General features: G+C 44.9%; 1 protein-coding gene across 1 annotated transcript in view; it reads right to left on the bottom strand.

Annotated features, from left to right (window-relative positions):
- Positions 1-27,858, bottom strand: part of RINT1 (RAD50 interactor 1) — a 165,719-nt gene that overhangs the window by 11,425 nt on the left and 126,436 nt on the right. Inside the window, exons 10-13 of the mRNA XM_086967072.1 lie at positions 25,457-25,656; positions 4,346-4,560; positions 1,252-1,432; positions 1,044-1,162 (exon numbers count right to left, since the gene is read on the bottom strand). Of these exons, the coding sequence (XP_086823198.1) occupies positions 1,044-1,162; positions 1,252-1,432; positions 4,346-4,560; positions 25,457-25,656 (715 nt within the window). The remainder of the gene's footprint in view (positions 1-1,043; positions 1,163-1,251; positions 1,433-4,345; positions 4,561-25,456; positions 25,657-27,858) is intronic.

Raw genomic sequence — 27,858 nt, 5'->3', positions numbered from 1 at the left:
CCGACATCAGTCGGCTGCAGTCGACTCAAGGTTTGAACCCGGGCATCCCTACCGGCACCGTTGGAGTCGCTCAACTTCGAAGAAAGATCAAAAATGATCGAAAAAGTTTAGTCAAAAAATGACTAAGGGTACCACTTTTTCCGGATCGGCATTTGCTGGCGTGGAAAAAAGAAGAACTGACGTCAGCGCGCGTGGGCGGCGCCTAAGTACTCCGGCGACGTTATCCCGGCGCCAACGAAGCAGACGACGGAGCTGCAGACTACGCCTACTGATGCGCAAGGGTACTGCTATGCAAAAGTTTCCGGATCCAGTCTGACGCCTGGAGATATTCTAAGGTAAGGAATCTAATACTAACCTGTTTCTTTCAGATTCACAAAATAACAAGTAACTTAGATTGCCTTTTAGATGTGTATTCTATTTTTCCACAGATTCATCTTTTAAATAAAACGTTCAGACATCCAATCGGAGCCAGAAACCTTTGTTTTCAGGAATATGGGCTAGGTGGCATCAGAGCAGCTTCAGCAATTGAGTTACCCAGTCATCTCATGTGACAGAGCAGCTCCTTAAAGGTGTTGCTGAGTGCCTATGATATTACCCCCACTTATATTTGCTGATCCATAGATGGCAAACAAAGAAAAACAAACCATTACCAAACAACAGAAAGTCTCCAGAGAGAGGGGTTGAGACTGATGATTAATCTGCATGAAAACTGTAGCAATGGTAAGTAACTTGTTTTTCGAACGAGTACTTCTGCCAGCAGCATCCTCATCTAAAGAAAGGCACTCTCAGCAAACAGTACCCAAATGAGGAGGTTCTGAATAACCCCATAATAAAACCAATTACAAGAGCAAAGCTAGCGTAGATTATGTGTGCAACTTTTTGCTGTAAATCAACCATGGGAAAATGCATTTTTAATTGCAGATCAGTCCATAAAATGGTCCCACTAAGAAACTGGCCTGCAAATAAAATGATCCCACTAAGAAACTGGCCTGTTACCAAATGAAAAATGCACACAAAAAACAATAAAAACTGTGTTTACTCACTGTTTAAAATAATTTTCAGGTCTCTTGCAGTAGTGTGAAAAAAGTGGAAACAAATTTCGGGTCATATCAAACTGCAATTGCACGGCTCCACCTTCATTGAAATGATTAGCGAGAATTATCTAGAGAAAGACAAAAGATGCTGTGAGACAAGTATGATCTAACAGCGCCACTCAAAGTCACAGAACCCAGTAAGTCTATGTGAACATACTTCTTGATATATGAACATGTCGAGTTTCTCAGCAAGCATCTGCCAGAAGACCTGAAACATGGAGTGACAGAGTTGCTGCTCCAGCTGCAACAGACGGTCTCTTAACATGAGCAGCATTGGACAAGCGCTACTGGACAAGGACATCACTGCCTGTTCTGATTGGGACGGCAATGCTAACCACCTAAAAGAGAGAAAAAGAAACAGAAATTAGGGAATTGATCACTAATGCAGAGAGTTCTAAGCTTTGGAGGATCAATCAAATCTACAGATCCTCAACATTTCTGAATATTCCAATTTGGCTGCAATGTTGTGATTGTAGCACAACACCTTCACATTATGCTTAACTCCTACATTTTAGAGCACCTACATTTTGCCAAGCAAGAGAGTTCATATATTTTCTCCGCAATAACAGTTTTATGATATCTCACCAATAAAATATGACTCTTACTTTTCCTCAGTAAAAGGAAGAGCAGCTATCATGTACTGAAAATTGTTTTTCAAAAATTGTAGAAATTCAGATTGTGTTGTCTCTATCCACATGCATACTGTCAAAGAGCAAGAGTCCCATTCCTCCAACATGCTAATGACACCCCTCTTAGTCACTGCAGAAGCCTTTGTGTAGCACAAACATGATCAGTGATGATAAGAGGAAGGCGGTAGGTATAGGTGATAGGAGAGAACCTTGCTTCATAAAAAAAATCTGTCTTACTGTTGTAACTTGGCTCTATCCTCCAAAACCGAATGTAAAGGTAGGAAGAAAGCCATCATTAAACAAAATGGCTTAATACAATCACATTACTGAGATCATAAAAATGGACATCCGTCTATGAAAATACACTCAAGTAAAAATGGCTACAGAAGAAGTTGCCCTCAAGATGTTTCTCAACAGACCCATGTTGAGAAGTGTGCGGCCAAAACCACTTTAGTTCCGGAATAAAAAGCACACATCTCTCTAACACATGTAGAACTATGAGGTTTGTACCACTTTGCAATGATAAACAATTTCCTTCTTTCGTTGACGGTTGTAGTAGAAGATATGTCCGGTGGAGCTACCTTGATAGCTATAGAGAAGATGGGCTGTGGACTTCCCCCCCTCCTCTGAGAAAGCTCTGTCCAAGTAGAGCCTAAATGCAGCACTAAATTTACATAATGTGTAATCCTGTCAGCTGACAGAGAATGAGGTGCAGTAATTAAAAAACCCAACTTAAGTAGGGTGTATTCCGAGGACCCCTTGTTTTTGTTGAAGACCGCAGAAGGTTTTTTTACATGTGTTACATCCTGCGGTAATGGCGCTTACTGAAGGCTAGAGGGACTTTAGAAGGAATTGAAGAACTAAAAAGAAGGGTATACCCTGCTTACTGTTGAAGCAAGGGGCTGGGGTTACCAGTCAAAATGACACATTAACAAATGCACCTTGGACATAACACAATTTGTCTGTGGATGTGTTGGGATGTTTGCAATTGTTTAACCCATTGATAAATTGTGTAATGTCCAGGGGGCATTTGTTGGACTATCATTTAGAAGACAATGAAGTATGATTCAAGCCCGCATGTGCAGATGTCGAAAAGCAATTGGTTTGAAAATGCTACAACATGTTGCTGCTTGTATCCTTGAAACATCTAACACATTGCCACAGAGAAGGAAGAGGGTAGGGAAGCAGCCAATTAAATTATAGCCTTTCAATGAGGAAAGGCTCGAAATTCTGTATCACGAATTTACCAAGTTGGATGCCAGTCAGCAGTAGAAGAGGCGAGCCACTGAGTAGTGGTGCCATGTCACCTTGATGGGAAGTGGCAAAAAGACTGACTAAAGTTAATTTATGCAGGTGTCCATACATATTTTTTAAAGAATGCCTACATGCCAAATTGAACACAACAGGCTGTTGTGAGGGATGGGATTACCCCATGCAGTTTAGAAACAATATATTTGCGGAGGAGACTGGAGTTGAACTCAGAGGCTGGATTATTTAGCGCTCTCAATGCAAATCCCTAATCCAGGGCTTTTTCTGTGGGAGGCTGAGGTGCACAGGGCAGCTTGGACGATAAGCAGTGGAGTGACAGCTAGACGCCATCATTTTAGAGCTTTTTCTATTATCCAAACCATTAGGTGTCTTAGAATGTTTTTGGCCTGCAAGCTAGATTTGGGCAAAGTGCTGCTTGCAGGCCATCTGTCCCTTTGGAGAAGTCAAATCTGGCTGGCCGACTGTGACGGCTAGACATCCTGGGATTTGTGGAGGAGGATGACATAACTGGGGACACCTAGTTCTTTCACTGTCCATGGTGCCTTGTTAGAGGAAGGAGCTGGTGTAGGATGGCAATTGCCAGAGAAAGTGGGATCATTACAGTTGTTGGAGTGTTGCGCCAAACTCCAAATAAAAAAACAGCATGTAGGAGAGAAGCAGCGGAAATGAACAGGAAACAAACATGATTTTTTTCCCCCTAGATAAGAAACCAGAAGGGGGCTTATTGAAGACAAGACGGCTGATTCTGAAAAATTGAGTACCCCTTTGAGGGCAAAAGGAGACGTGGCTAGCACAGGGGAGCACGTCTTGGAAAGGTGAAGAACGAAGATAGAAAATATGATTGGTAGGATGTCAAGACTGGAGGAGGTGGACGTTAAACAAAGGAAAGTGGGGAGTTTGAGCCAATGGCTTGGAGGTTCAAAGGTTGGTGGACTTAAAGTCTGATGTATCACTAGATCATAACAAATATCAGAGCCATCATTCAGTCAAAATGTTAGAAGGTCATGACCCCACCCCCTTGCCCCTTAAGTGCAAACTGCTAAGGCTAGATTAAAAATAGTAAACATGCATGGTCTAGGTCATGATGGTGAGGTACTGGCCCTGATGACAGATATTTGACTGGACACAGGTAATTATGTGCGGGCTCAGGTTGTTTTGTGTTCCACCGAAAACTTATCTTAGGCTTTAAAATGGACTAACAAACAAAGTTGACCATTTTTTAATTCAGGCGATCTTCTGCTTAAATGACAGAAAAGACAAGCAAAGGCAGCAATGCACCTTGGAAAGTAATTGGGACGGAGGGGGTTCCCATTTTTATGCTTTAACATAAAAGCCACAGGAATCACAACCTACCTTTCCCTTCTATAAGGCTTTGCAGTTTCTTGGACCTCTCGAAAAACATGGTCTACTTGACGAGTCAACATGTCAAGCTTCAGGCGCTCCAGAAGAGTAATCATGTCATCAAACACAGAGCTTTCCATGGAAGCCAACTGCCCCAGCTGCAGCTTGCTCACTGCACTGCTCTCCGCACACACCTCCAACGCTGCCTGCTGCAGCTGCAAGAAGAACTATAAAACAATAACGGTTAAGACACAGATGCCAATGAAATGTCTTTTCACTCCTAGAATTTACAAGAAAAAATATATGTTAAAATGTTACATTATGTTACACTGTATTTAGGCCATGATTACAACGGGTACAGAAAATTCCAAACCCTTTGCACAATCAATTTTTTCCCAGTTATTAGTTTTTCCAAATATATATTGCCACTTTGTAGTTCCCAGAGACAGGAATTTCCCAGATTTTGAACAGTAATAACTTTGCGCATGTTTGATGAATCTCCACAAAACTTTGCAGACTCATTCCTTTCCCTACATTGGCAGATGATGTAAAGTTTTGTGATAATTAGTTAAGGAGGTGCAGAGAAAAAAAAGGGGGGTGGGTTCCTAAATGCATCTTGCCACCAATGCATTTTCATGAACTTTTTTACACAGACATAGCAACAAAATGGCTGAACACGTTTGCATAAGATTTGGCACGAATATAGATTATGGTCTGGAAAGGATCAATTTTTGCTACTTCATGAAAAACAGTTTTGTACTTGTAAGGCACTGAAACATAGTGATATTTAGGCCTCAGTATACAGTGTTAATTTTGATATGATAAATGTATTTATTGAGCACACGTTCACCAGAGGTTTCTTGGCACTTAAACAGAGATGCTTAGACAGATGCAGTGAGAGTTAATTATAGGCCTGGGGAAAAAGCCAAGTCTTAAGGGATTTCTTAAACTGAGGATAGGAAGGAACTTGGCGCAATTCGGGGGGGGAGGGTATTCCAGAATTGAGGCGCCAAGGTCGAGAATACTAGACCAACATGTTTTTTACGTTTGAATGAGCAAGGGGGTCAGTAGATTCAGGCTAGAAGAGCGTAGCTCACCAGAGGGTGCATATCGCTGCATTCTGGTGGCAATAAAAACAGGGCCATAGGACAACAAGGCTCTGTGAATCAGGCAGCCAAGTTTCAAGAGGGAGCCAATGGAGACTCTTAAGCAGGGGTTTCGCGTGGTGGGATTTTGGCTGGCCGTAAACAAGCCTGGCGGCTTGATTCTGTACCATTTGTAACCGGTGTAATTGGTATGCAGGGATTCCGGCGTACAGTGAGTTGGCGTTGTCAATACGCAACATTACTAAGGCCAGGGTAACTTGGATAAGAGCCTGAAAGGATAGGAATGTACTAATTTCCCGAATTCTTCTCTAGTGGAAGAAGCAAGCGGACACCACCGAATTAATCTGGGTCGCCATGGTGAGATCACTACTAATTGTGAGACCTAGGCTTTTGACGGAGATGACTAGGGAGGGTGGGCATCCCAGAGAATGGAGCCAAAAGTTAGAGTTCCATAGGTTGGCTGAGGGCCCAGTGAGAACCAGCTCCGTCTTATCAGGATTGAGCTTTAACTGGTTTAAGTTCATCTAGTTGCTGATGAAATTCATGGATAATTGAAAATTCTCCATAGAGGAGGGTGACAAGTCAATGGTGAAGACAAGCTGGAGGTCATCAGCGTAATTAAAAGTAACTACTTCTCTCTTACGAAGGTCGAAAATCAGGGGAAAAATATGCAGATTAAAAAGAAGAGGAGAGAGAGAAGAGCCCTCGGGGACCCCGCAGGTCATTCTTTTTTTCTCAGAGGAAAAATTGGAGAGACGAACTGCTTGGTAGCGATCGTTGAGGAAGGAGATGATCCATTTTAGCGGGAGGCCCCGGATGCCGGTGCTCTCGACCCGGTCAACCAGTAAATTGTGGTCGACAGTGTCGAAAGCCGCCGACAAATCCAGGAGCACTAGAGCCTGCGTGATGTTCTGATCAGCCCCCTTCCTGAGTTCATCATGAACAGCTAGAGCAATGAACTCGTTAGAATGTTCGGGCCTCAAGCCCGCTTGATGCAAGTCTAAATAGTGGGAGTGTTCCACAAATGTGCTCAGGCAGTTTGCTACAAGGGCCTCCAAAATTTTGCCGAGGAAGGGTAGCCGCAATATTGAGCAGAAGTTGCTAAGTACAAGTGGGTCAGAGCCTACTTTCAGCGGTCTTGAAGAGGTTAGGGGCCATGCCCGTGGTAAGGGAGTTATTGAGAAGCGATATGGGGGGTTCGGGGAAGTGGAAAAAGGCCTCCCAAGCAATGGGAGAGGGGCAGCTGTCCATCAGGGAGCCGAACGAACCCTTTTGAGGAGGGAGAAGAAGACCTCCTGAGTTATCGGTGGAATAAGATCAAGATGGGGAAAATGTTGCGCTATACAGTGGTACCTGTCGATCACATAGCAGTACATGTTTGGCAAATGACTGCATTTACAAAATTGAAGGGATCCATCTTCTTTAGAACACATTTTGGCTGTGCTCTGGGTTAGGGCTTTAGATATAAGTAAGTAGTTGGTTTTATTGTTGTTCCCTGCCTATTACCACTATAGTAAAGTGGTAATGAGTAGGGAAAATTATATATATGTTTCTATATATTTTTAAAAAAGATAACGGAAAGTACTGCAGCACTTCAACATTTTTAAAAAACAATTATAGGTGTAAAAACTATTACATTAAATTGAAGGGAAAATATAGTGCAGTACAGTGTTTTTTCAATTTTTTATATTTTATTTTACTCTTAGTCTGCATTGTGGGTTTTAAGGGGGAAATATAGTGTAGTACAGTGAACTAAAAAAAATTAACTATGTAAAAATAAAAAATAAACACTGTACTTAACTATATTTTCCCTTTAAACCCAGAATGCAGACTAAGTGCAGTCTAAATTATATTTAACACTTTCAATTTTGGAAGGGCAAAATATTGATTAGACCACACTTAGTCTGCATTCTAAAGGAAAATATAGAGTAGTACAGTGTACCTAATTTTTTTTTTTATGAAATATGCAAAAATGACAATAAATTTACAATTAAAAACCAGAGCGCATACCAAGTGTGGCCTACACAATATGGTACTACAGCGGTACTCCCCAAACGTTTTCTAAAATATATAAAGTAATAAAACTACTTTTACCTACTTTTACATACTTCTATAAATTGAAACATCCCTTCCTATATACTTATAAAACAGAAGGAAAGTATAGTTGCACTTAAAAGGCAGAACAAAGCTGAAGTGTGATCTAAACAATATGGTTGCCTTTTGCTTTTGTAAGGGCAGTCAGATAGTTTTTTATGATCGGCCTGTACTTTGGTATATTGTGAAATGACAGCGGCCCAATATATCACTAAGTTTTTGTACCTTATGGGCCTGATTCACAATGGAAAACAAGGGCATTTTACTAGTACTATCTTTAGGACTGCAGAGTCTCTTCACATACAATAATCAGACCGTGCTATATCTTTGTGTGTGTTGACTCAGCAGTAAAGATACAACTCGCAAAATAGCTTTGTAAATAGCTAAGAATCGTAAATCTGCACAAAAACACATGTTTACCTTTGTTAATCAGTCCCTATAACTTTAAAACTACTGAAACAATTTAGATCTAATACCAAAAAGGACCATTTAACCCTATAATCTATATTTCTAACATATTTAATTTAAATCTGTTCATCCATTTTCACACTACGTCTCTTTTAAAAAATATATTTTTTAAACTTTTTTATTTTTTTTATACAGAATGCGCGACAGTACTGCACATTCGGCACAGGCACAGAACACCACATACAGTGTAACAACAGAGCAGTAAAGTAACAGTGCAAAGAGAAATAGAGAAATGGCATAATAACACTAGGCTATGCAGCAAGGCCTGACCGATTCCCAGGTGTACCTCAATTGTGCTGATGCTGTGATGACGTGTATCATGGACTGTCTGTGCACGGTTCCCGCACTAAACCCCTGAGCCCCGCCCACTCCTTCCAAATTTTATAGTGTTTTGGGGGCATCATCTTGCCAAGTAAATTGGGTGCTTGCGACCCATGTAGTTGTCCATGCCCTTAGCCAATGTTTCCACTAGAGGGTCCTTCCAGGACCTCACAGTATCTTGTTTAGCAACGATCAAACCTAGCCAAAGCAAGGCCCTCTGATAAAGATTACCCTCTAGGTCATCAGTTATGTGTAAAAGAATAAGTTTAGGGTCCCTCTGGATAGACCACCCAGTACCCCCTCCAACCGTCCCAGGATCTCATTGCAGAAGTGAGAGAGTGTGGGGCAGTGTCAGAATGTATGGGGTAAATCCCCCTCACTGCATCTTAAGCAGTTCCTTGCAGCTATCAGGCCCATGCGATGTAAACGTGCCCTAGCAAGGTAGGCCCAATGGAGCTCCTTCAGCTGTATCAGTCTAAACTGAGATGCTATTACCGCCTCCCTAGGGGCTTCTACTGCTTCCGTCCCATCAACTTCATCCATCTGACGGAGGTCCCTTTCCCACGCTCTTTTCACTGCCAGCAATGGGTCGGGCAAATTGAGCAAGAGCATGTTATAAATCTCAGACAATTTGTGATCCTTAATGTCTGCAAGCAGAATTTTAGCTTCCAATGGGGAAAACTCTGGGATGTGATCCTATGACTGTATGAGAGATGAGCGTGTGCCGAAGTTGCAGGTAACGAAAAAACCTGTGTTTGGTGCAGCTTGTATTCTTACTGTAGGTCCTGAAAGGACTTCAATGTCCCATTGTGGATAATATCCCACAGTATGAAAATGCCTATGTTGTTCCAGGTAGGAAAACCACATAGGCCCGTGATCTGGGGGAGCCTAGTGCCCTGCCACAGTGGAGTCTCCAAGGTTAACCTACCGGCCCAACCTGTAGACTTTACTGCAGCTGCCCAGACCTTAAGCACCACTTGTGTGACTGATGGAAGAGTCTGTGGCACGACACCACCATACAGAAGATATGGAAGGCTCTGACAACCCATTTCCGACCACTCCACTGCATACGCCGGATCGTCAAATCCCCTGAACCATCAGTCGTTCACCACAAGTCGATTTGACACTCAGTAATACTTAAGTGGCAATGAGGAAAAAACATATATACAAACTCTTCAATAGGGGACTGTATATTCCTCTATTGTCAGTCCATAATCCGGTCATTCGTTTAATTTCATTTAAACAAAAAACAAATCACATACCGGAAAACACGTGATAACATAATTTAATTATTGTAATGTTTAACCACTTCATCATAATTTTTTTTACTTTTTTCAACAAACTAGATACATATATATACACACACACACACAACAATTATATACAAATTACACGAGATACACATACAACAATCAAATACAAATCACAAAGAATAAACAACAATTCATAGATTCCTTCCAGCCGATTCGTCAAAAAGAAAGTGTTCAACTATTCCATACAGGGAATACACTTCGAGGTAGTATTATCTACACAATCGGTTCTATTTTCTCCAGAACCTTAATCTAACGATTGTGCGAAAAATATATTTCCAAGCTTAATCAAATAATATCAGCAGACTCATCTTACCGTAATCTGTCGACGCAGACAAGTTTCGGCCTCCAAAAAAATCTTGGCCTCTTCAGGACAAGGGAGAGGGAAACGACTTGGGGTAAATAATTCCGTGTGCCTTAAATTCGGACCTGGCTGGCTCATTATTCAGGGCGTATAGCTCCAACTCGTAGGCTGTGCGCATCCAACTAATGGAGAAGGCTCTGAAGTCCACTAAAAAGTTACCACTTCGAGCTACAGGTACAAATCTCTTTACTTTCACAAGACTGCCGTGGTCGGGTCTATCGCGTTAGTGTCATTCGTAGTAATGGCACAGGGCCTGTGCCATTACTACGAATGACACAACCGCGATAGACGTGTAAGGTGTGTCAGCCATTATCTAGTTGTGTCTGTGAAGTGTATAGAAAAGCCTAATGTGTTTGCCGCAAACTGTCACTTGCTGCCATTCTCATAAAGAAAACTAGAAACAACTCAGGGCCTTCTGCGGGACCTCTTCCTTAGAGCTATGCGCCATTCCCTTGGAGGCCCTCCAGTGCTCTCCCACTCCATTCCCCTGCAGGGTGGTGGATCATTGGTGTGTCAGGGGCGGGGGGTGGGGGGGCTCCTCAATCCAATCCCAGGATGCCTCAGGTGTATTGAAGAAAAAAGGTCTTGCCCTGAAAAATGACTTTTTGGTTGTCTGGAAATAGAAGCATGTAGGTAATATCCATAGCCCTCACTTTTTGCTTTGCTTCTTGGAAGGAGTGCCTTCGCTGTTACACTTTTAGTGAATTATCATGGAAAATTAGAACTGAGGGGGATTGATTGGACAGCTAACCAGCCTTGAGTGCCGCCCTGAGGATGGATAGAGTCTCAATGGGCTTAGTTGAGCACTCGCACGATGAAGGGGCGCAGGGGCGCCCAACGGCCAGCTCAGGTCCCAACTGTAGAAATATTTGGTGGGTGTGGACATCTCCGCCCCATCCAGGATGCCCACGAAGTTTAGATTGCTGTGCCTAGACCAGCCTTCCGCGTCCACGGCTCAGGCCTCCAGTTGTCAGACTAAGCACTGCAGTCACCAGACGCCTTTGTGCATTTTGACAGTGTCTTTAGTCTCAGACAGCTTGCCCTTTACCTCAGTTTCCCTATAGGTGGTGTTACCTAGGTCTTGCCTGATTAAATTCAGATCAACTTTCAGTTCCCCCATCTTGCTCTTCAGGTTGACTTTAAGATCTTGAATCATGTGCAATACAGGAGAAGTGTGTGTGCTGCCTTCCGACTGCCCCCCAGTGGCGCCACCCTCTCCAGCAGGGGCACTGTATTTGGTATACTTGTTGATTGCCGGAGGGGGCGGGTTACAACAACGATTGCTTCAATATCCACTCAGAGGTTCTCGCCTCCCCCAGAACGGAAAAGAGGTTTGCAGAGACCCCTGGGGAATGAGGGTGCAGACTACCTCTTAGTGCCCTATACAAGAGATGGCAGGGGAATTTAATGAACGTCCCCCAAAGTCAGTGCTAGTATAGAATATGAAGTTGGAGAGTAGGCCCCTTCCCGAGGTCTCGCGTAGTGCTAAGATGATGCAGAGTGCAGTGATTGTTGGGTGTCCTCCCCTGATTAAGCTCGCCTAGGCTCCCCTACACTGTTACAGTGCTCATTAGCTGCGCTCACCTCTGACCAGCATGTGTTGAGCAAGAGTGCCGGCCAGCCACTCGGGGGATCACCAGCCCAAGGAAGGAAAGGAGAGCAAGGAAAAATCAATAGTCTCAAGCCAGGCTGTTGCAAAGCATTAGATGATGTCAGGCACTGGGCAGTGCCCTCAGGACCTCAATCGTGCCCGCAGGGAGTCGCCAATGTAGTCCAACCAGGTCCCCAGAGACTGCACCGATTACTAGGCTTAACAGGGGCGAGGCTCCTCACGCAAAAGCAGCAATCATACAGCCCACTGAGGTAGCCGGGCCGGGATCTCAATATTGATGGCGCTGTGTCACTTAGCCCCTGCAACTCTGATGCTCCCCCATAGGGACACCGCACTCAGGAAAGGAGGATCAAGTAGGGCAAACAATGAGGGCCTCAACCTTAGAGCTCCTTGTATGTCCGGGCCATGCCCACCTGCGGCCCCAAGCGGACTCGGCTCGGAGGCCCACACTTACAACTACATCTTGGGCCGGGCCTACAGGCCGCTTATACATTGGGATCTAGCCCCTCATTTGGCCTTGCCTCAAGCCTACTGGGCGCATTTGGTCCAGTCACGAAATAAATGGTAACAATGTAACCATTTTTTAATGGTGAAGTTTGGCAGCACCAGAATAAAACTGATTCAGCCAGCCAAACCTCACATTTTTATATTTGTTGGTTGTTGGGTGTAGGTATGTGTTATTTTTTTGAGCACTTTTCTCTGTCCTACTAGGCAGTTTATTTGTACACTCCTTGTCTGTTTCTTTCTCTATTCTTTCTCGTGCATATTCTTTCTGCACTTGTTTCATCCTCCCAGCAAGGAAAGTAACCGATGATGAGAAGTGGGTATACCGGTGATTAAACAAACCGGGAACCCCCTCAGGTGTTACGTCCGTGAGGTACTTTCCTTGCTTTCTCACATTTTTTCTTTATGTGGGTGATCCTGTGCACATCTATATTTTTATATCCTAAGGCATGTCCGGACCTGTAACACAGCACTGGCTAAATTTAATTTTTTAATTTTTTCTTGGTGAGCCAATATGAGGTGTGGCCCCATTAGTTACAGAGTTTGAGATCCAAACCATGCAGGCTGAATAGGGCTTTCTGTTTCATATTCGTTGAGTGGGGGGCTGCCCTATATAGCCTTTTCTTCCCCCTTACATCCCTCTTTGATTGATCGCATCGGTTCTCGGACAGCCTTGAGCCTCAAGGGTGCCCTCACAATCTCTCATGTTTCTTAGGGTGTCCATCTCCCAAACACATGGAGGTGCATCACGGTGTGGGAGGCCCTCCGTCTTGTCTCATCCAGCGCCCGCTTAGTGTCTAATGATGTGACAGGGGACCCCAATCAGTCATTGTTATTTCCTTGACCCCTTTTGCCTTTCTCTGCTGCCGAGGGCAACCGGCTTGACCCGCGATGCCTCTGTTATTCAGTGGTCTCTACTCTGGGCCATACACCCTTGGGTCCCGGCAGATCTCGAGAGCAGTCCCTTCCCATGGCTAGGTCTTGTGCTCTGTGCCCACCACTGGTCACGCAGCCTCTCAGAGCCAGTGCTGCGGGATTGTTCCCTCCCCCAGCAGTGCCCCGGCGACATCCAGATACGGCCCCTCATGGTTCACTTGCGCAGTCGCCCGCTGTCTAGCCTTCTCCTGCTCTGCTCGATCCAGGCCAACACGGGCCCTACCTTCTCCCCCACTCGGTGACAAATTAGTCTATTTTTATGCGCCACAGCACCTGGGGCATCAAGTGTGGGATGTCAGCCACCAAGGAGGCTCAACCCGGATCAGATGAGCCCAGGGAGCAGCAGTTTCACATGGACTGCCTGTGTGGTGGAGCTATGTCTCTTTAAAAAAAATTCTTTACTTTACTCTACTGTACGACAAGCCACTCTATAACATGTCATTCCACTCTAGGACACTTCACTCTATGACTGTCCACTCCACGCCATTGCTGCCTACCACACCCCACACCACTCCACTTGATGACAAGCCATTCCACTCTATGACACTCTACTCCCCTCCCCTCCCATACCCTCCCCTCCCCTCCCCACCCCTCCCCTCTAGGACATGCCACTCCACTCTACTCTAAGACATTGCAGTTCACTCGACGCCACTCAACCCTATGCCCCTCTTCTCTAAGACACTCTATTGTACGACACAGCAATCCACTCTAGGACAGTCCATGCCAGTGTATGACACTCCAAGCTACTCCACAACATGCCACTCGGCAGAATGCTACTTGTCACTACACTCTACGCCCTCCACTGTATGCCCATCCACTGCATGCCACTCTACTTTACGACATGCCATGCCACTCTACGACACCCCCTCCACTATATGACACACCACACCACACCACTCTATGGCACGCCACACTCCACACTTCACTATACGACATACCACTTCACTCTGTGCCACTCCACTGTGCCACACTCTATAAAACTATACTCCAATCTATGCCACTCGATGACACCCTAATCTACTGTCACTCAATGACACTCTACTCCACTATACAAACACTATGTGCAACTCCCACTATGCCACTTTGCTTCACTCTACACTACTTTATGCCACTCCACTGTATGACACTCTATGCCACTCCACTCTAACACACTCTACAACAGGCCACTCCACTCTATGCGCTCCATTCTACAACACTCTACTGTACTCTATGCCCCTCAAGCGGACGTTATTCTACTCCACTGCACAACACTATATGATAAACCACTGCAATGTACAACACACTAATCTCTACGACATTCCACACCAATTCCCCTCTACGACACACCACTCAACTGTACACCACTACACTGGACCCTACTCCAGTTTATGCCATTCCACTCTATGCCACGACATTGCACGCCACAGCTCTCGATGCCACTCCACGCTATTCCGCTCTATGCCACTCCAAGCTATTCCACTCTATGCCACTCCATGCTATTCAACTCTATGCCACTCCACGCCACTCAACAATATTCCACTCTATGCCCTCCACTCTGCACCTTCCCACTCGGTGCCTCTCCACACCACTATACGCCGCTCCACTGTACACTACTCCAGGCTATTCCAGTATGTACCACTCCACTCTATGCTATTCCGCTCTACGTCACTCCACTCTACACCACTCCACTCTACACCACTCCACTCTATGTCACTCTACTGTATGCCACTCCACTATACTCTACGTCACTTCACTGTACGCCACTCCACTCCACTCTGCTCCACTTCTTTGTACGCTATTCCACGCTATGACACTTGACACCACCCCATGCCACTACACTGTACGCAATCTACTTTATGCCATTACGCTATATGCAACTTTAAGCTATTCGACTCTACATCACTGTACTGTACGCCACTCCACACTATTCCACTGTATGTCACCACATGTCATAGAACTTTACACCACTCCGCTCTACAATATGCCATTCCACTGTACATGACTTTACACCATTTCACTCTACAGTATTCCACTCTAACTACTTCACTCTGCGCTATTAACTGTACGCCTTTCAACCCTAATCCAGTTTATGGCACTCCACTGTACGACACTCCACTGTATGACACTCTACACCACTGTACTCCAACACAATTCACTTAACGACACTCTAATCCGCAACGCTCCACTCTACATTAAAAAACAAACACCACTGAAATCCAATGAAAAATACAAAGGTTAAAGATTTGTTATAATCAGGGAACAGTTATTTATTCTTTCTATACAACCCAAACTTAAACTACACAAACATTAGAAATTCTAAAGTTAAAGTTATAGTTATACCTCAAATTTATAATTTACGCACCACCTTCAAATTACTTTACTCTGGTGTCGGGAAGAGATAAGTGCATATCAACACCTAAAACCAAACAATAATCAACTTAGTTAACTTCTAAGGTTAATAAATTCTCTGATGTTGCATGTGATAGTTGTTAATTTGTACAGTGCCCTTTTGTTTTGACGTGGTAACATGAAATAGAGGCGTTTAAAATAAATAAAGGTTAATATATATGCAAAAACAGCACCCCTAACACCCAATGGATATGGAAAATCGAATGAACTGATGCAAGAGAAACTAAAAAAAAAATCAATAGAGTTTGTCACACATTAGTTCGCTCGTGTCCAGGGTTTCAAAAGGTTTGGGGGCCAAGAAGGTAAGCGCCAGGTTTAGGTTTCACAATGGATGCTCAATTTTAAACAGATGATGAAAGTGATTCTTCACAACAGAGTTTTGCAAGGAACAATATTCCAATTCAGAAATTTCAGTGGTTGCAGGTGCTGACAAACAGGGCCCGCACAAATGGACTTCAATGCATGACCTTGCCAGTGGGAGGCATATATGAGCCCATGGCCCTGGGCAAAATGGCAACAACTTGTTTTCTTCACAAATGCTCAGTGTCAGACCTTCAGTCATTTGATGTTATATTGGATCCTTGGATTTCCTACTGGGAGCCTGCACCAGGCGCGCAACACCCATTGGACTCACCGAGCTTCAGCCACCCCCGTCGTGTGTGGCAGCCCGGGATGAGATGGATCCCGGGCACACACAGAGCCACACCTGAACGTTTCACAGGTCTTTAAAAGACCATTTGAATGTTAATTAGGCCTTGCAATTGTTTCACCCCTTCTAAGAGCCCCTGCAGCTCCACTCTGCCTATTGATTAAAAGTTCAGCCCCCCCCCCCCCGAAATTTTTTCTTAGCCCCCGCCCGAAATTTGGCTCTAGTAGCGCCTCTGGCCTGGACTACATGCAGATTACACTGCAACACCTCCAAATGACCTTACATTTGTTTTTCACCATAAGGCTGAAAATGATAGAAACTGAGGGCAACTTTGAAGCACCAGACCCATCCATGTTTAGGCAGGAGGCCCACAGTGCCTGGAAATAGAAGGGGGTCATCTACGAATATGGACTAGGACTATGAGCCTGCAACCATTTGGTCAAATGGTTTGGATACGGCTCCTGGAACTAGAGAAGGGAAGTTCTGACCAACTGACTTATCCTGGATAGAAGGGAGAGGGGGCGACCAAGTAGTTGGAGTTCTGCCTAAAAGCAGAAAGGATCATCACCCTTGGAACCTTTCAGTGATGCAAAAGACGTTTAAACTCTCGCTCATAAGGAGTTTACTGAAAAAGACTGATGAACAATGGAAGTTCATTCCAGATGGGGAGCCAACATACCTTTGGTGAGAGCTCAGTTCCAGAGGTTGATGGTAAGGTGCCAAAACTGATGCAAGTGAGAGCCCCCTGCTCTTTTATGTACAAAACATATGCAGCTCACTCATAGGAAATAGAAAAAAAATCAAATGAAGGTAAAAAAAAAAAACTAACCTTTACTCAAACATGTTGGTGTGGCATTCAGAACTGTGCAGAGACCAATATGTCTCAACTTAGAAGTGTCTTAACACTGCTCCCCATCCACATGGTGAGGAGTTAGTAAAAAGGGGTTCATGATGTTGAAGATGAGAGAAGGTGAAATTCACTAGGCGGTTTTTCACCTGGGACAACAAAGGAATACGCCCAGGACCTTGCAGGTGATTGGGATCAAGGCAGATTGCTGGTTCAAATGAGCCAGTTGCAACTGTTTTCTTTAAATCTTGTGACTGACTCGTGAAACAACCACGACGAAAGAAGCCTTGTAGCCATAAGCTCCCTGCAAACACCTTGTTAACATGGATCCTAAGATTAAAACATGGGTCTGAGCCTGATCAAAAGTCAATACTTACTTTGTTGGCTGGAAATATATTCCAAATCAGTTGCATAACATGATTTTAAGCAAGAAATTCATCCAGAGCTTTCAACTTTTACCTACTGCTAGTGTCTCTGTTTTGTTGATAATAACTGTAACTCATGCTTGTTCATCCATCTTGCAATCCTATTAACGCACTCTCTGAACTTTTCCTTGGTCACTTCCAAGCTGCCTTCTAGTCTAATGAGTTGCGAATATCCTCAGCAAAACCATAAAGCGATATTTGTTCATTCATTCTTCCAGTGAAACTGTTCAACGTGCGTTTGTGTTACTGTAATGTAGTATGTGACGAGAAATCATAAACCTGTAAGCAGCACTTAACTTCCCAGTGTCTTCCCCAATCTTACAATACTTGTCCCAGTGTAATTCTAGTCATAATGTTTAATATATAAATCACAATCAACCTCAAACCTAAACACAGATGTTCACAGGCGCTCCAAGGATGCCAGAACATTAAGCCTCTGGCCCGAAGAGCTTCTACAGTAGCCTAGTGGTGGAATGTATAAACTGTTCATCATCCCATCCCAAAAAGAGCCAAGATAGAAGCAGCCTCTTTTCTGTTACTCATTGCATTGGGTGGAGCCTTTGAGAAAGTTTGTCTGTCTTACCTGGTACTATGCAGGCCTCTGGGAGATAGTGAGACTGAGTGAGATAGTGTGGTCCGTGGTCTTTCGGACTGCACTACTACATAGCAACACCAACAGTACCTTGGTACAAGAATATCAAGAACAGAATATTGAGGGACAAAATATCGAAAGGTAAGTGCTTGTAGGGAAGTACAGATTTACTATTCCTAACTCCACATCCACAAACCTTTAAGATATATGTACCAAATAGGTACATAAGTGTGGAGTTAGGTATAGTAAAAGTAAACGTACTTACTTGTTGATATTTTTTTTTCATTGTTCTGTCCTCAATATTGTGTCTATCGATACTGTGGTTTCGATATTCAGGGGGCACACCATCAGTGAGACCGTCAATGCACAGCATGGATCTACAAGATGAGTTCCAGTAGTTATGTTTCTCAACATATAAAGAGTTTTGTGTAATACTACCAAAAACTGAGTTGCCTCTCTAGTGTCTGGGTGACTGAGTCCAAGGTGTGGATGGGTGTTACCTATGAGGCCACAACCAAGAGCATCAGAATTTAGGCTGAAGGCAGTGCATGTTTCTGACCATGCCTGCCACTGTGCCAGAAAGACGCTCTGACTACATCGCGGTAACAATTTCAATTGTCACGGTCTTTTTCTACCTACCCCTACCATAACATATGCTCCCATTCTACTTACTCTTGCCTCCTCACCTACCTCTTCTATCATCTCTCTTCCTACCTGACCTCACCCCCTTTACTTATCTCTCTCATTCTACTTCCCTAATGTACTCTCCATCTTACCTCCCTCTGCCTACCTTAACTATCCCTTTTCCATTTCTATCTCACTTCTCAATCGCTCGATTTCGTTATACCTCATCTCTTTCATACGTATTCACTGAAATTCTCCATATACCCTCTCCGACTGCATTTGTTACCTATATGTAACACCCTCTAAATATCTCGCTTTGCCTCACTTATCTTTTGGTCTCATCTCTTGTTGATACAACTCACCTCTACAACCTCATCTACAGCCAGCCATGCTGCCCGATTTGATGCAGGGGGCGATTCCAGTAAGAATATCTGTTACTCTAGTGAGGCGTTAAGACAGATAGGTAAGTCGGCAAGTGATAGGATTATCATACCCCGTCTGGAGGGAACATCTGGCATTAAGGATGATTTTGTCAGGAAGGATGTCATAGCGGGAGGGTTGCTCAATGTTAGATCTCTACCTAAACACCATGTGGAGATATAACTGCTACTTGACTCTCATTGTCTAGGATTGGAGGTAGAACTAGGCTTGGCCTGCCCTCCGGGCTATAAGATTCTACATAAACCACAAGCTAAAGGACGAGGAGGTGGGGTAGGGATTATTTTTAAAGAAATCCTGGACTTCGCTCAATTAGAGATTGACGAAGTTGAGGGCTTCGAACTGTTTGGCTTTTCTCTTAAAGACTCTAAAGGCTGTTTACTGGTGGGCATTATTTGCTACAGACCCCCAGGAGCGGTGAGCTCCCCTCATTTGTAGGGACTGATAGATGTCATCTGCAACATGGCCCTTACGCACTCCAATTTTTTCATTATGGGTGATTTTAATCTATGGTGCAACGGAAACTTAGATTCCGGATATAGCAATCTTATCCAGGCCTGCGATTACACCAGTGGATTAATGAAGCCACCCATAAGGGGGGGAATATACTGGACTTGGTCTTTTCTAAGAAACAGGCCTTGGGAGTAGTAGAGATTCTTCCGGTTGGCTGGTCTGACCATCATTTGCTCAAGTTCAGATACTTGACCCTAGAAGGGTTCGGCCTGCCACCAGTGAAATAAGGATGTTGAGGAGCAGAGATTGGAAGGGACTTCTAAAAAAAAAAAAAGAAAAAAAAAAAAAAAGGACTAGCTCCTCCCCGATATTTTCCTTTGGAAATGATTTTAACAATGGTAGAACGGTGGAAGACAATTATCTTGACCTCTTGACCTCTGTGATCAGATTCAAAGTCGACTTTACCAGATTGCCCCTATAAAACCCTGCAAGAAGACTGGCAGGCCGTCACCTGCTGGTACAATGATCATCTTAAATCTTTAAAATTGATCTACCGACAGGCTGAGCGGAAATGGAAGAAGATCTACTTGGATGAGGATAAAGCCTCCTGGAAGGCTGCAATAGTGGAATACAGGAAGGGAATCAATCTGGCAAAATCGGAATATTTTGCTAATATCATTCTAAATTCTAAAAACAACTCCATAACAATCTTTAAAATAGTGAAGGTCATGACTGTTCCAGAATGTACACAGTCTAAAATTATGCCAACCCAAGCTTTGTGTGATAGCTTAGCGATTTTCTTCATGGAGAAAATAAGCAACATCATTGATGGTTCAAATGGGAATAATCCTCCTAAGGAAGAAGATCCCACTGCTAAAATCATTGAGACACAAGATTTAGGGAAGAAAAAAGGGCAGAGTTAGGTCTACTGACCTCCCTGGACTACTTCGAGCCACTTTCGGAGGAGATTTTTTTTTTTTAAATCTTTTTATTAGTTTCAAAACAAAGGAAGTAATAGACATATCAGGTGCCATACATTCAGACATAATAATAAGGCGAACAGATGTAGATACAGGATAGATACTAAGCAGTGAAGAAATGGCTGAGACGCCTACGCCAATGTATGAGAAACAGATGTGCCACAGTACAATATACGATTCATAATAAGCGCAAGCTCTCAGAGTCTGTCCATCTATTAAATCAGGATAATAGAAGAAGCATGAGCACCAGATACTGGAATAGGAACAAAGTCAGGATGTTCCACCAACTATACTTATAAAAGGAAAGTGAAAGAGAGCGTGAAGAAGAAGAAACCATAAAAACAAAAAAGGAGACAAAACAATAAACCCATCCCCCCACCCTGCACCCCTGCATATGGCTATCGCCTAACCCCAACTAGCAGTGTGCCTGTCGCCCCAACTAACTAAATACTAAAAGTAGAAAATGGAGGAAGGCATCTTCATACATGCCCCCGGTCTCCGCTCCCCCCGCCAAAGCCAAGAATCCCCAGACTAAGGACTCGAAATCTATTAAGCTGCAAATACATAGCGCAACAGGGGAAACTCCAAACACCGCCCAACCTCCCGAACGCATCATGGTTGCAAACCCCGTGTCCAGTAATACCCGACGGCACACTCAATCACACAGTCTCATCCTTGACCCTTCCGATCAAACATGTGAGCCCCTTCCGGAAAAACTGTTGCTTCCGCAGGATAGTCAATGCACGAAAAAGCTGTAGCAAAGTTCAAACCGAGACAAAGCAGAGAGATGAAAGTGTTGAGAACTCCGCTAAGTCCAAAGACTCCCCACACCGTCATGGATTCCCAAGTATGTTTCGTCCGCCATCTTAGCGGTGCCGATGTATAGGGGAGTGACGCAGTTTCAAACCAACAACAGTTCCCATCAAAAGTCTCCGGAAAGGGAGCATCAAGTAGTCCTTCCATAATCGACAACGATCGTAGGCCTGACAATCCAATTGCGGTATCAAGCTTGCTCTCAGCACCCAAAACACTGGTCAGAGGCTCCAACGCCTCCCATAGTACGGGGTCTGCTTCCTCCATCGAAGTGGCCATCTTGGGTATCTCGAGTCGCTTCGTTTCTTGTAGTGGACCAGGGTCCGGTCCCATCTGCCCAGTTCCAGACAAAAACACTATCATTTTATGGATGTGAGCTTCAACGCAAACATGAAGTGACCCTATGGCTGCCAATACAGTTCGTAGTGATGGGTCACTCTCAGTCCGCTCCACAACATCTCGCTCAGTTTCGGTCATATTCGCGTCCCCAGAGAGCCCGGTCTCCCCGTGGAGAATAGGTGGATGCGGAACGGACGACTTCAGAGGGGGACTTATCGTTGGGGACAATAACAATCCGAACTCAGCCACTGCAGGCGGAGATCCCAACCCAGCGAGCACCGGCGGGGCCCTAACCGGGCCACCGGGCCAGGGACCCCCGTCCACCGCTCCAATTGTGCGTCGTCGCCCCTCCTTCGATATTCACCAATACAGCCATCCATCGTCAACTTCGGTCCAAGAAAATTTTTCTCACCTCGGTAGACCGGACCCGGTCACACAACTACAGCCGATATTGTTCAACTGAAACCCGGCTGGGTCAGTACTCGAGACCCCGGCTTACAGGCTGGTCTAGGCCGCAAACTGCCACACGACGTATCTTTGTCTACGAAACTGGTAGAAATCTCAGGATTGCACCATTAAGCTCCAGTCCGGTTCATACACACAGAGGCAGGGCGCAAAAACAGGATAAATAACAGGATCTTCTGGCAGGAGTCAGAGGTCGGCAGAGCCGGGAGCTTACGCGGCCATCTTGTTTGCTGGTGTAGCTCCTCCTCTTGGAGGAGATTTTTAACAGAACTGCTGTGAGTGTGTCTTCGGGCTCCCCTTTAGACCCTCTCCCTCACAAAATTTGGAAGGAGCTGGGTTCTGAGCTTTTCCCTTCTTTGTGTCAGATCTGTAATAGCGCTCTAATTTCTGGTTCAGTGCCAGCATGCTGGAAACGGGCGGTGGTTACTCCACTTCTGAAAAAAACAACACTTGACCCGACCTGCGCTGGTAACTATTGACCAATCTCTCTATTACCCTACCCGATTGAAATCATTGAATTAACGGTCAGCAATACCATGTCTCAGTTCCTGGAATCTAACTTTAGGTTGGACAATGTTCAGTTGGGTTTTCGATCTGGCCATGGAACTGAGACTGCTCTAGCGACTGTGTTAGACGTTTTTCGACTGCGGGCAGACAGGGGGCAATCGGGCATTTTCTTATTTTGCTTGAACTGTCTGCCGCTTTCGACACGGTCAATCATGGTATTTTGCTGACCAGGTTGGAAGAAATAGGGGTGTCAGGGATGGCCTTAGAGTGGTTCCGCTCTTATTTATCTGACAGATGTCAGGCGGTTTCTCTTCCGCCGTATCAGTCTAAGTTTTCCAACATCCACCATGGCGTTCCTCATGGCTCGGCGATAAGCCCTATTCTTTTTAATATCTACATGAGACCCTTGATTGGAATTATAAAGGTGCATGGTGTGAAAATGGTGAACTATGCCGACAAAACCCAACTCTTCTCGTTAGAGGGAAATCAGTCGATTTCATTGCCAACTTTTCATGATTGCATGCAGGATACTGCCCATTGGTTAAGAAGTAACTCACTTCAATTCAACTCAGAGAAGACAGAAGTCTTATACTGCACCGTGGGGAAGGTCCCTCTCCCTTTTCCGGATAATTTTTAGCCTTCTCCAACCACGTCCATGCTGGCTCCAGCTAAAGCCGTAAGTAATCTGGGAGTTATGCTTGATGCTAACTTAGCCATGGAAATGCATGTAAATAAGGTGGTGGGGAATTGTTTTCCATGATTAGAGCTTTAAGGAAGATCCTCCCGCTGTAGCCAAAGATGGCCAGAGCATTGGTCGTTGACAGCATTATTCTCAGTTGACTGGACTACTGAAATGCCCTTCTGTTGGAGGCCCCTAAATTTTTGATTGATCACCTCCAAAGAGTTCAAACTGTGGTGGCCAAATTGGCACTGACTAAATCACGTCGCTCGTCATGGCTCATTGGCCCCTGCAGAGCTCTATTGGTTGCCTATAATGCAGAGGGCCCAGTTTAAGTCTGTATGCCTGGTGTTCAAGGCCCTTCATGGCCTTGGACCCATACCTCTTCAAGAGACCTTCACATGGTATACTCCAACAAGGTGCCTTCGCTCTGCCACCGCCTGCTTGGTGAAAGTCTCGAAAATTCAAAGAGCTAAGTCAGGAGGCAGGGCATTTAGCTCGGCCGCTGCCAAGACCTGGAACAGCCTCCTTTTGGAATTTAGACAGCTCCATGATCTTCTGCAGTTCAGGAAGAAGATCAAAACATGGTTGTTTTCCAGAGCTTGACAGCTCTGGAATTGCCCTGTTAGTTCGCCTGCTCCCTCCACTGTCTGATGATGATTCATGTACTATAGCGCCAAGATACCCATTGGGTGATAGTTGCACTTTACAAATGTCGTATACAATACAATACAATCTTCTTCCCTTCTGTGAATATCTTGAGATCTCTTTACCTACCCCCTCTTTCATTTTCAACTCTATCAAATACATCTCTTTCTATCTCTTCCTCCCTAACGCACCCCTCTCTCTACCACTCTGTTTCATTGTGCCATGCAGCTGGAACACTGCCATTTCGCAGCTCTGGATGAGAAGGTACTCTTATTAGCTTCAGTATCTCTTCTTACGCTATACTAACTTTGGTTGCACTTGTCACCTCTACCAGTGCTAAATTAGGGAATTGGGCACCTTTTTATTTATATGCAAAGAATAATCTAAAATGGTATCTCTTGCTTGTTAATGCATTTCGATTACAGAGAAACTAGCCAAGCTCTATACCAACTATGCATGATGGCAACACAAAACACCAAAACTCGAACCCCCCGCCCTCCCCTCCCCCACCCCCCCCGGATGCAAGAGAAAAAATAGCTCAAGACCATCTGAAGGTATTATCAAGGGTTCCGATCTCCAGCAGTGCAACTTGCAGTGATCACCAACATGGCGTCAGGGAAGAAGTTGTCGACGCTCCACACAATCTAGAGCAAGATGCCAATTTATCCTACAGCAGATTTACCTCTTAGTAGTCCAGGTCTCCTTCTGTTTTTTGGGCAGTGTGTAGGGGCAGTGCTCCTGCTACATAGGGAGGAACCGACAGGCAAGGCAGGCCTCATCTTCACTCCTTTTTGCAACAGGCACACACTTGCAGAGATGGATGGGTGATCCAAAACGTACTGCACTTTACATGTCATTACTTTTTCTGTGCACAGTTCAATTTCTCTACATTGGAAGATACAACATTTACATGCCACCTGCAAGGGTGCACTTGTTTGGCATATTGGAATGCTAGAAGGATTGTTGACCTTATTAAATAACCTTGCTTCTAAAGTGTGCACTATGCAGTTTGTACTCGCATTAAATGATTCACAACTGGTGACTGGGGCAACAAGCTGATGCCTCATGTATCAGGGGCTTGCTCTCAGATGAAAGGTCCTCAAACAAGTAGTCTGTGTACACTAAGCCTGAAGAAGTTCACAGTGAATAAAAACGCGTTGGCGGCAGCGATTGTATCACGAAGTTGGAACGTGCATTTTCTGTTACAAGTTAAATTGGATTCTTGGACTTAAATATTCATTCTCAGAAGGGTGCTCAGTATTATTGTGTATTCTCTTTGAAGATAAAGCTACAAAAATATAGTAATTTTAATATAAAAAATGTATTACGAAATCAATAAGCATTCGTTCTTAAAGGGAATGTCAGAATGAGGAGCAGGACGATACAAGGCCACTGTGCCAAGGAGTTTCAACCTAACAGCCCAAAACACAATGCTATTTATATGTTACACTTGAGATGTTAGGATGTGGTCATCTTACCTAACATGTAAGACCAGTGCTGGTTCTAACATGATCTTTTGAATCAACCATAAAACAAATGGACAGTGAACTAGAGTACTTACAACATTGTCAGCCCAGTCTGCTAACACCGCTGCAATGTAGTTGACGGCATTAAGAATTGCACAGTATCGAAAACCCAATGGAGCTCTGGATTCTTCTTTCATAACCTGAGTTAGTCGTATCCTGAAGTCATCCACCAAGTCTTTCTGTAACTCCAAAAACTGTAACTGTCTAGAAGCAGTGGGAAGATTTTTATACCGGTCTGCAAAGAAAATACAAATATATCAAATCAGAGATCTGTGTTAGCGAAATATTAACTCTGCTACAGAAGGTATACACATTACTCGACTTCACTTCAAGGGCAACCTTTTTCTTCGCACCAAGAGGGGTAGAGAGGAAAACCGAAATTGAAAAAGCATGCAGGGGCATAAAATATGTTAGTAAAACTGCCCTCACTCACACACAAATCTGCGTGTGACATGCTTCATCATCGGGTCTGCTTACAAAACACCCTGGCGTAGCCACACACAGGATGGAGCATGGGGGAGGGGTAAACAAACAACATAAATAACATAAACAATACTCATAAATGGGTGAGTAAAGTGCTACCAACCCAGACTGGGAACAGTGATAGAAATTAGTGCAGTGAAAGAAAAGTCTAAAACTTGCTTGTGGGTAACCTATTAGTCCATTTTATTCCAGGGTACCACGGACAGGATTAAAATGTAAGAAGGATGGGCTTGTTCAAGAGAATACTAGGAACTCACAACAACCCTGCTTAGACTGCCAAAGTTAACATGATTCAACCGTAGTTGGTGTGCCCATACTAACGGGTCACGTCGGTCTTCATCAGGACTTCTAACAGTCCCAGTCAAGCGAACCCTGTTACCGTATTCTGGTTAATTACCAGGGTACACAAATACAGCAATCCTGGCGTGTGGAGGCAATTCCCCTGACACGGGATACAAGTACTGTAAAATAAAAACACATATATCGTCGGGTGTTAGAAAGATTCAAGTAGTCATATCGAATCTCATAACAATGAACATCCTAAGCCACAGGAGCACACAAACATCTCCTGAGCAATAAAGCATATGCTTCTGGCGGGGTTCCAGACCGCCGATGTTCCAACAACCCTTCCAACAATATCAGAATCAGGCCTATAATTGGCGGATGATCGCTTCCCTCAGCATCCTTCATTTCAGAATCCGCAACTTGAGGACCCTCGGTTTCAGAACCCCCATTTTCAACCAGCCCAATTTCAGTACTTCCAGGGACCTTTTTTTAGGGAGAGGTCGGAACAAGGGCAGGTGGAAGCAGAGAGGACAACAGAGGGTAACTTGGGACGATCAGGACCAAGGGATCACTCAATGGATCATCAGGAGCATGGCGTCGAACATGGCGCCAGGGATCAACCGTTCACTTCTTTGGTAGTGAATCTGTCCTACACCACAATATCAGAAGCCCAGAATAAACTAGTCAACAAAGGGTTGGGTTTTGTTCCCACTAACCAGATGAATCACTTCCAATTGCGGCAAGATTTAGCGTAATATTTTTAGAAATGTAAGATTGAAAGTCTTTTTTCAAGATAAGGAACATATTGACCTCTTGAAAGGGGATACTTCCTTACGCCCCAAATCTACTTTCACACCTCAGCTATCGCTACTACCTTTGGAGGTGGGAACATTCGAACAGGCAGTGATTCACGGCTTGGAGAATCTCAATGAAAATAGAACTTGGTGGGGGGGCGTGGCTTGGCGGGCGAAGATGGCGGTCGCAGCCTTGTAGAGCTCCCGCCGGCCCGGACCTAATTTGATCATTTATCCTGACCCCCGAGCCCACTGTCGGTGCCCAGTGATTGCTTTCGACCTAGTGGAGCCTCCTGTCTACCTTGGTGTGTTGATCCTGCAATTCCTCCCTTCCTGTGATCGAAGGGAGGCGGCGGCGGAGTGCGGCCTGGTGGCCGGCCGTAGACCGGGGACCTCGAGTTTCGTGACGCCGGGTGGCAGCTGCGACCTGGCGGGTGCGGGGGGCATCCGCTACGCCGCCCTTGGCTCATCTCTTTGACCGCGATCGCCTGGAGATCGGGCCGGTGCCAACAGCTCCTACCCATCGGCTCAACCCCTGAACGACCAACGAGCGGTGGAGGTGAGGCGTGGCCCCGCGACAGTCTGGAGATCGGGTTCCTTGTGCCCCGAGGCGGCCGGGGATGGACTAGTGGCCGGTAGGGCATCTGATCCGCCTCTCCTGGCTCGGCCCGCTGGATACGGCTGCCCACAGACTGCGGACCCGCAGATTCTTCCTGTTATACCCTGGACGGCTGCTCGTGGGGACGAGCGTGGGTGAGGCCTGTCCTACCGGGGTGACGCCGGGACCTCGATTTTCGCGACGTCCGATCACGGCGGCCGGCCCGCATCCCTCCCTGGGGCCTCATCTGGGCCGCCCCACTCAGGATTGGTGACAG

This window comes from Lissotriton vulgaris, chromosome 1_1 (genome assembly GCF_964263255.1).
Source record: "Lissotriton vulgaris chromosome 1_1, aLisVul1.2, whole genome shotgun sequence".
Taxonomy (NCBI): Eukaryota; Metazoa; Chordata; class Amphibia; order Caudata; family Salamandridae; genus Lissotriton; species Lissotriton vulgaris.
This window is presented reverse-complemented; position numbering and strand designations above follow the sequence as displayed.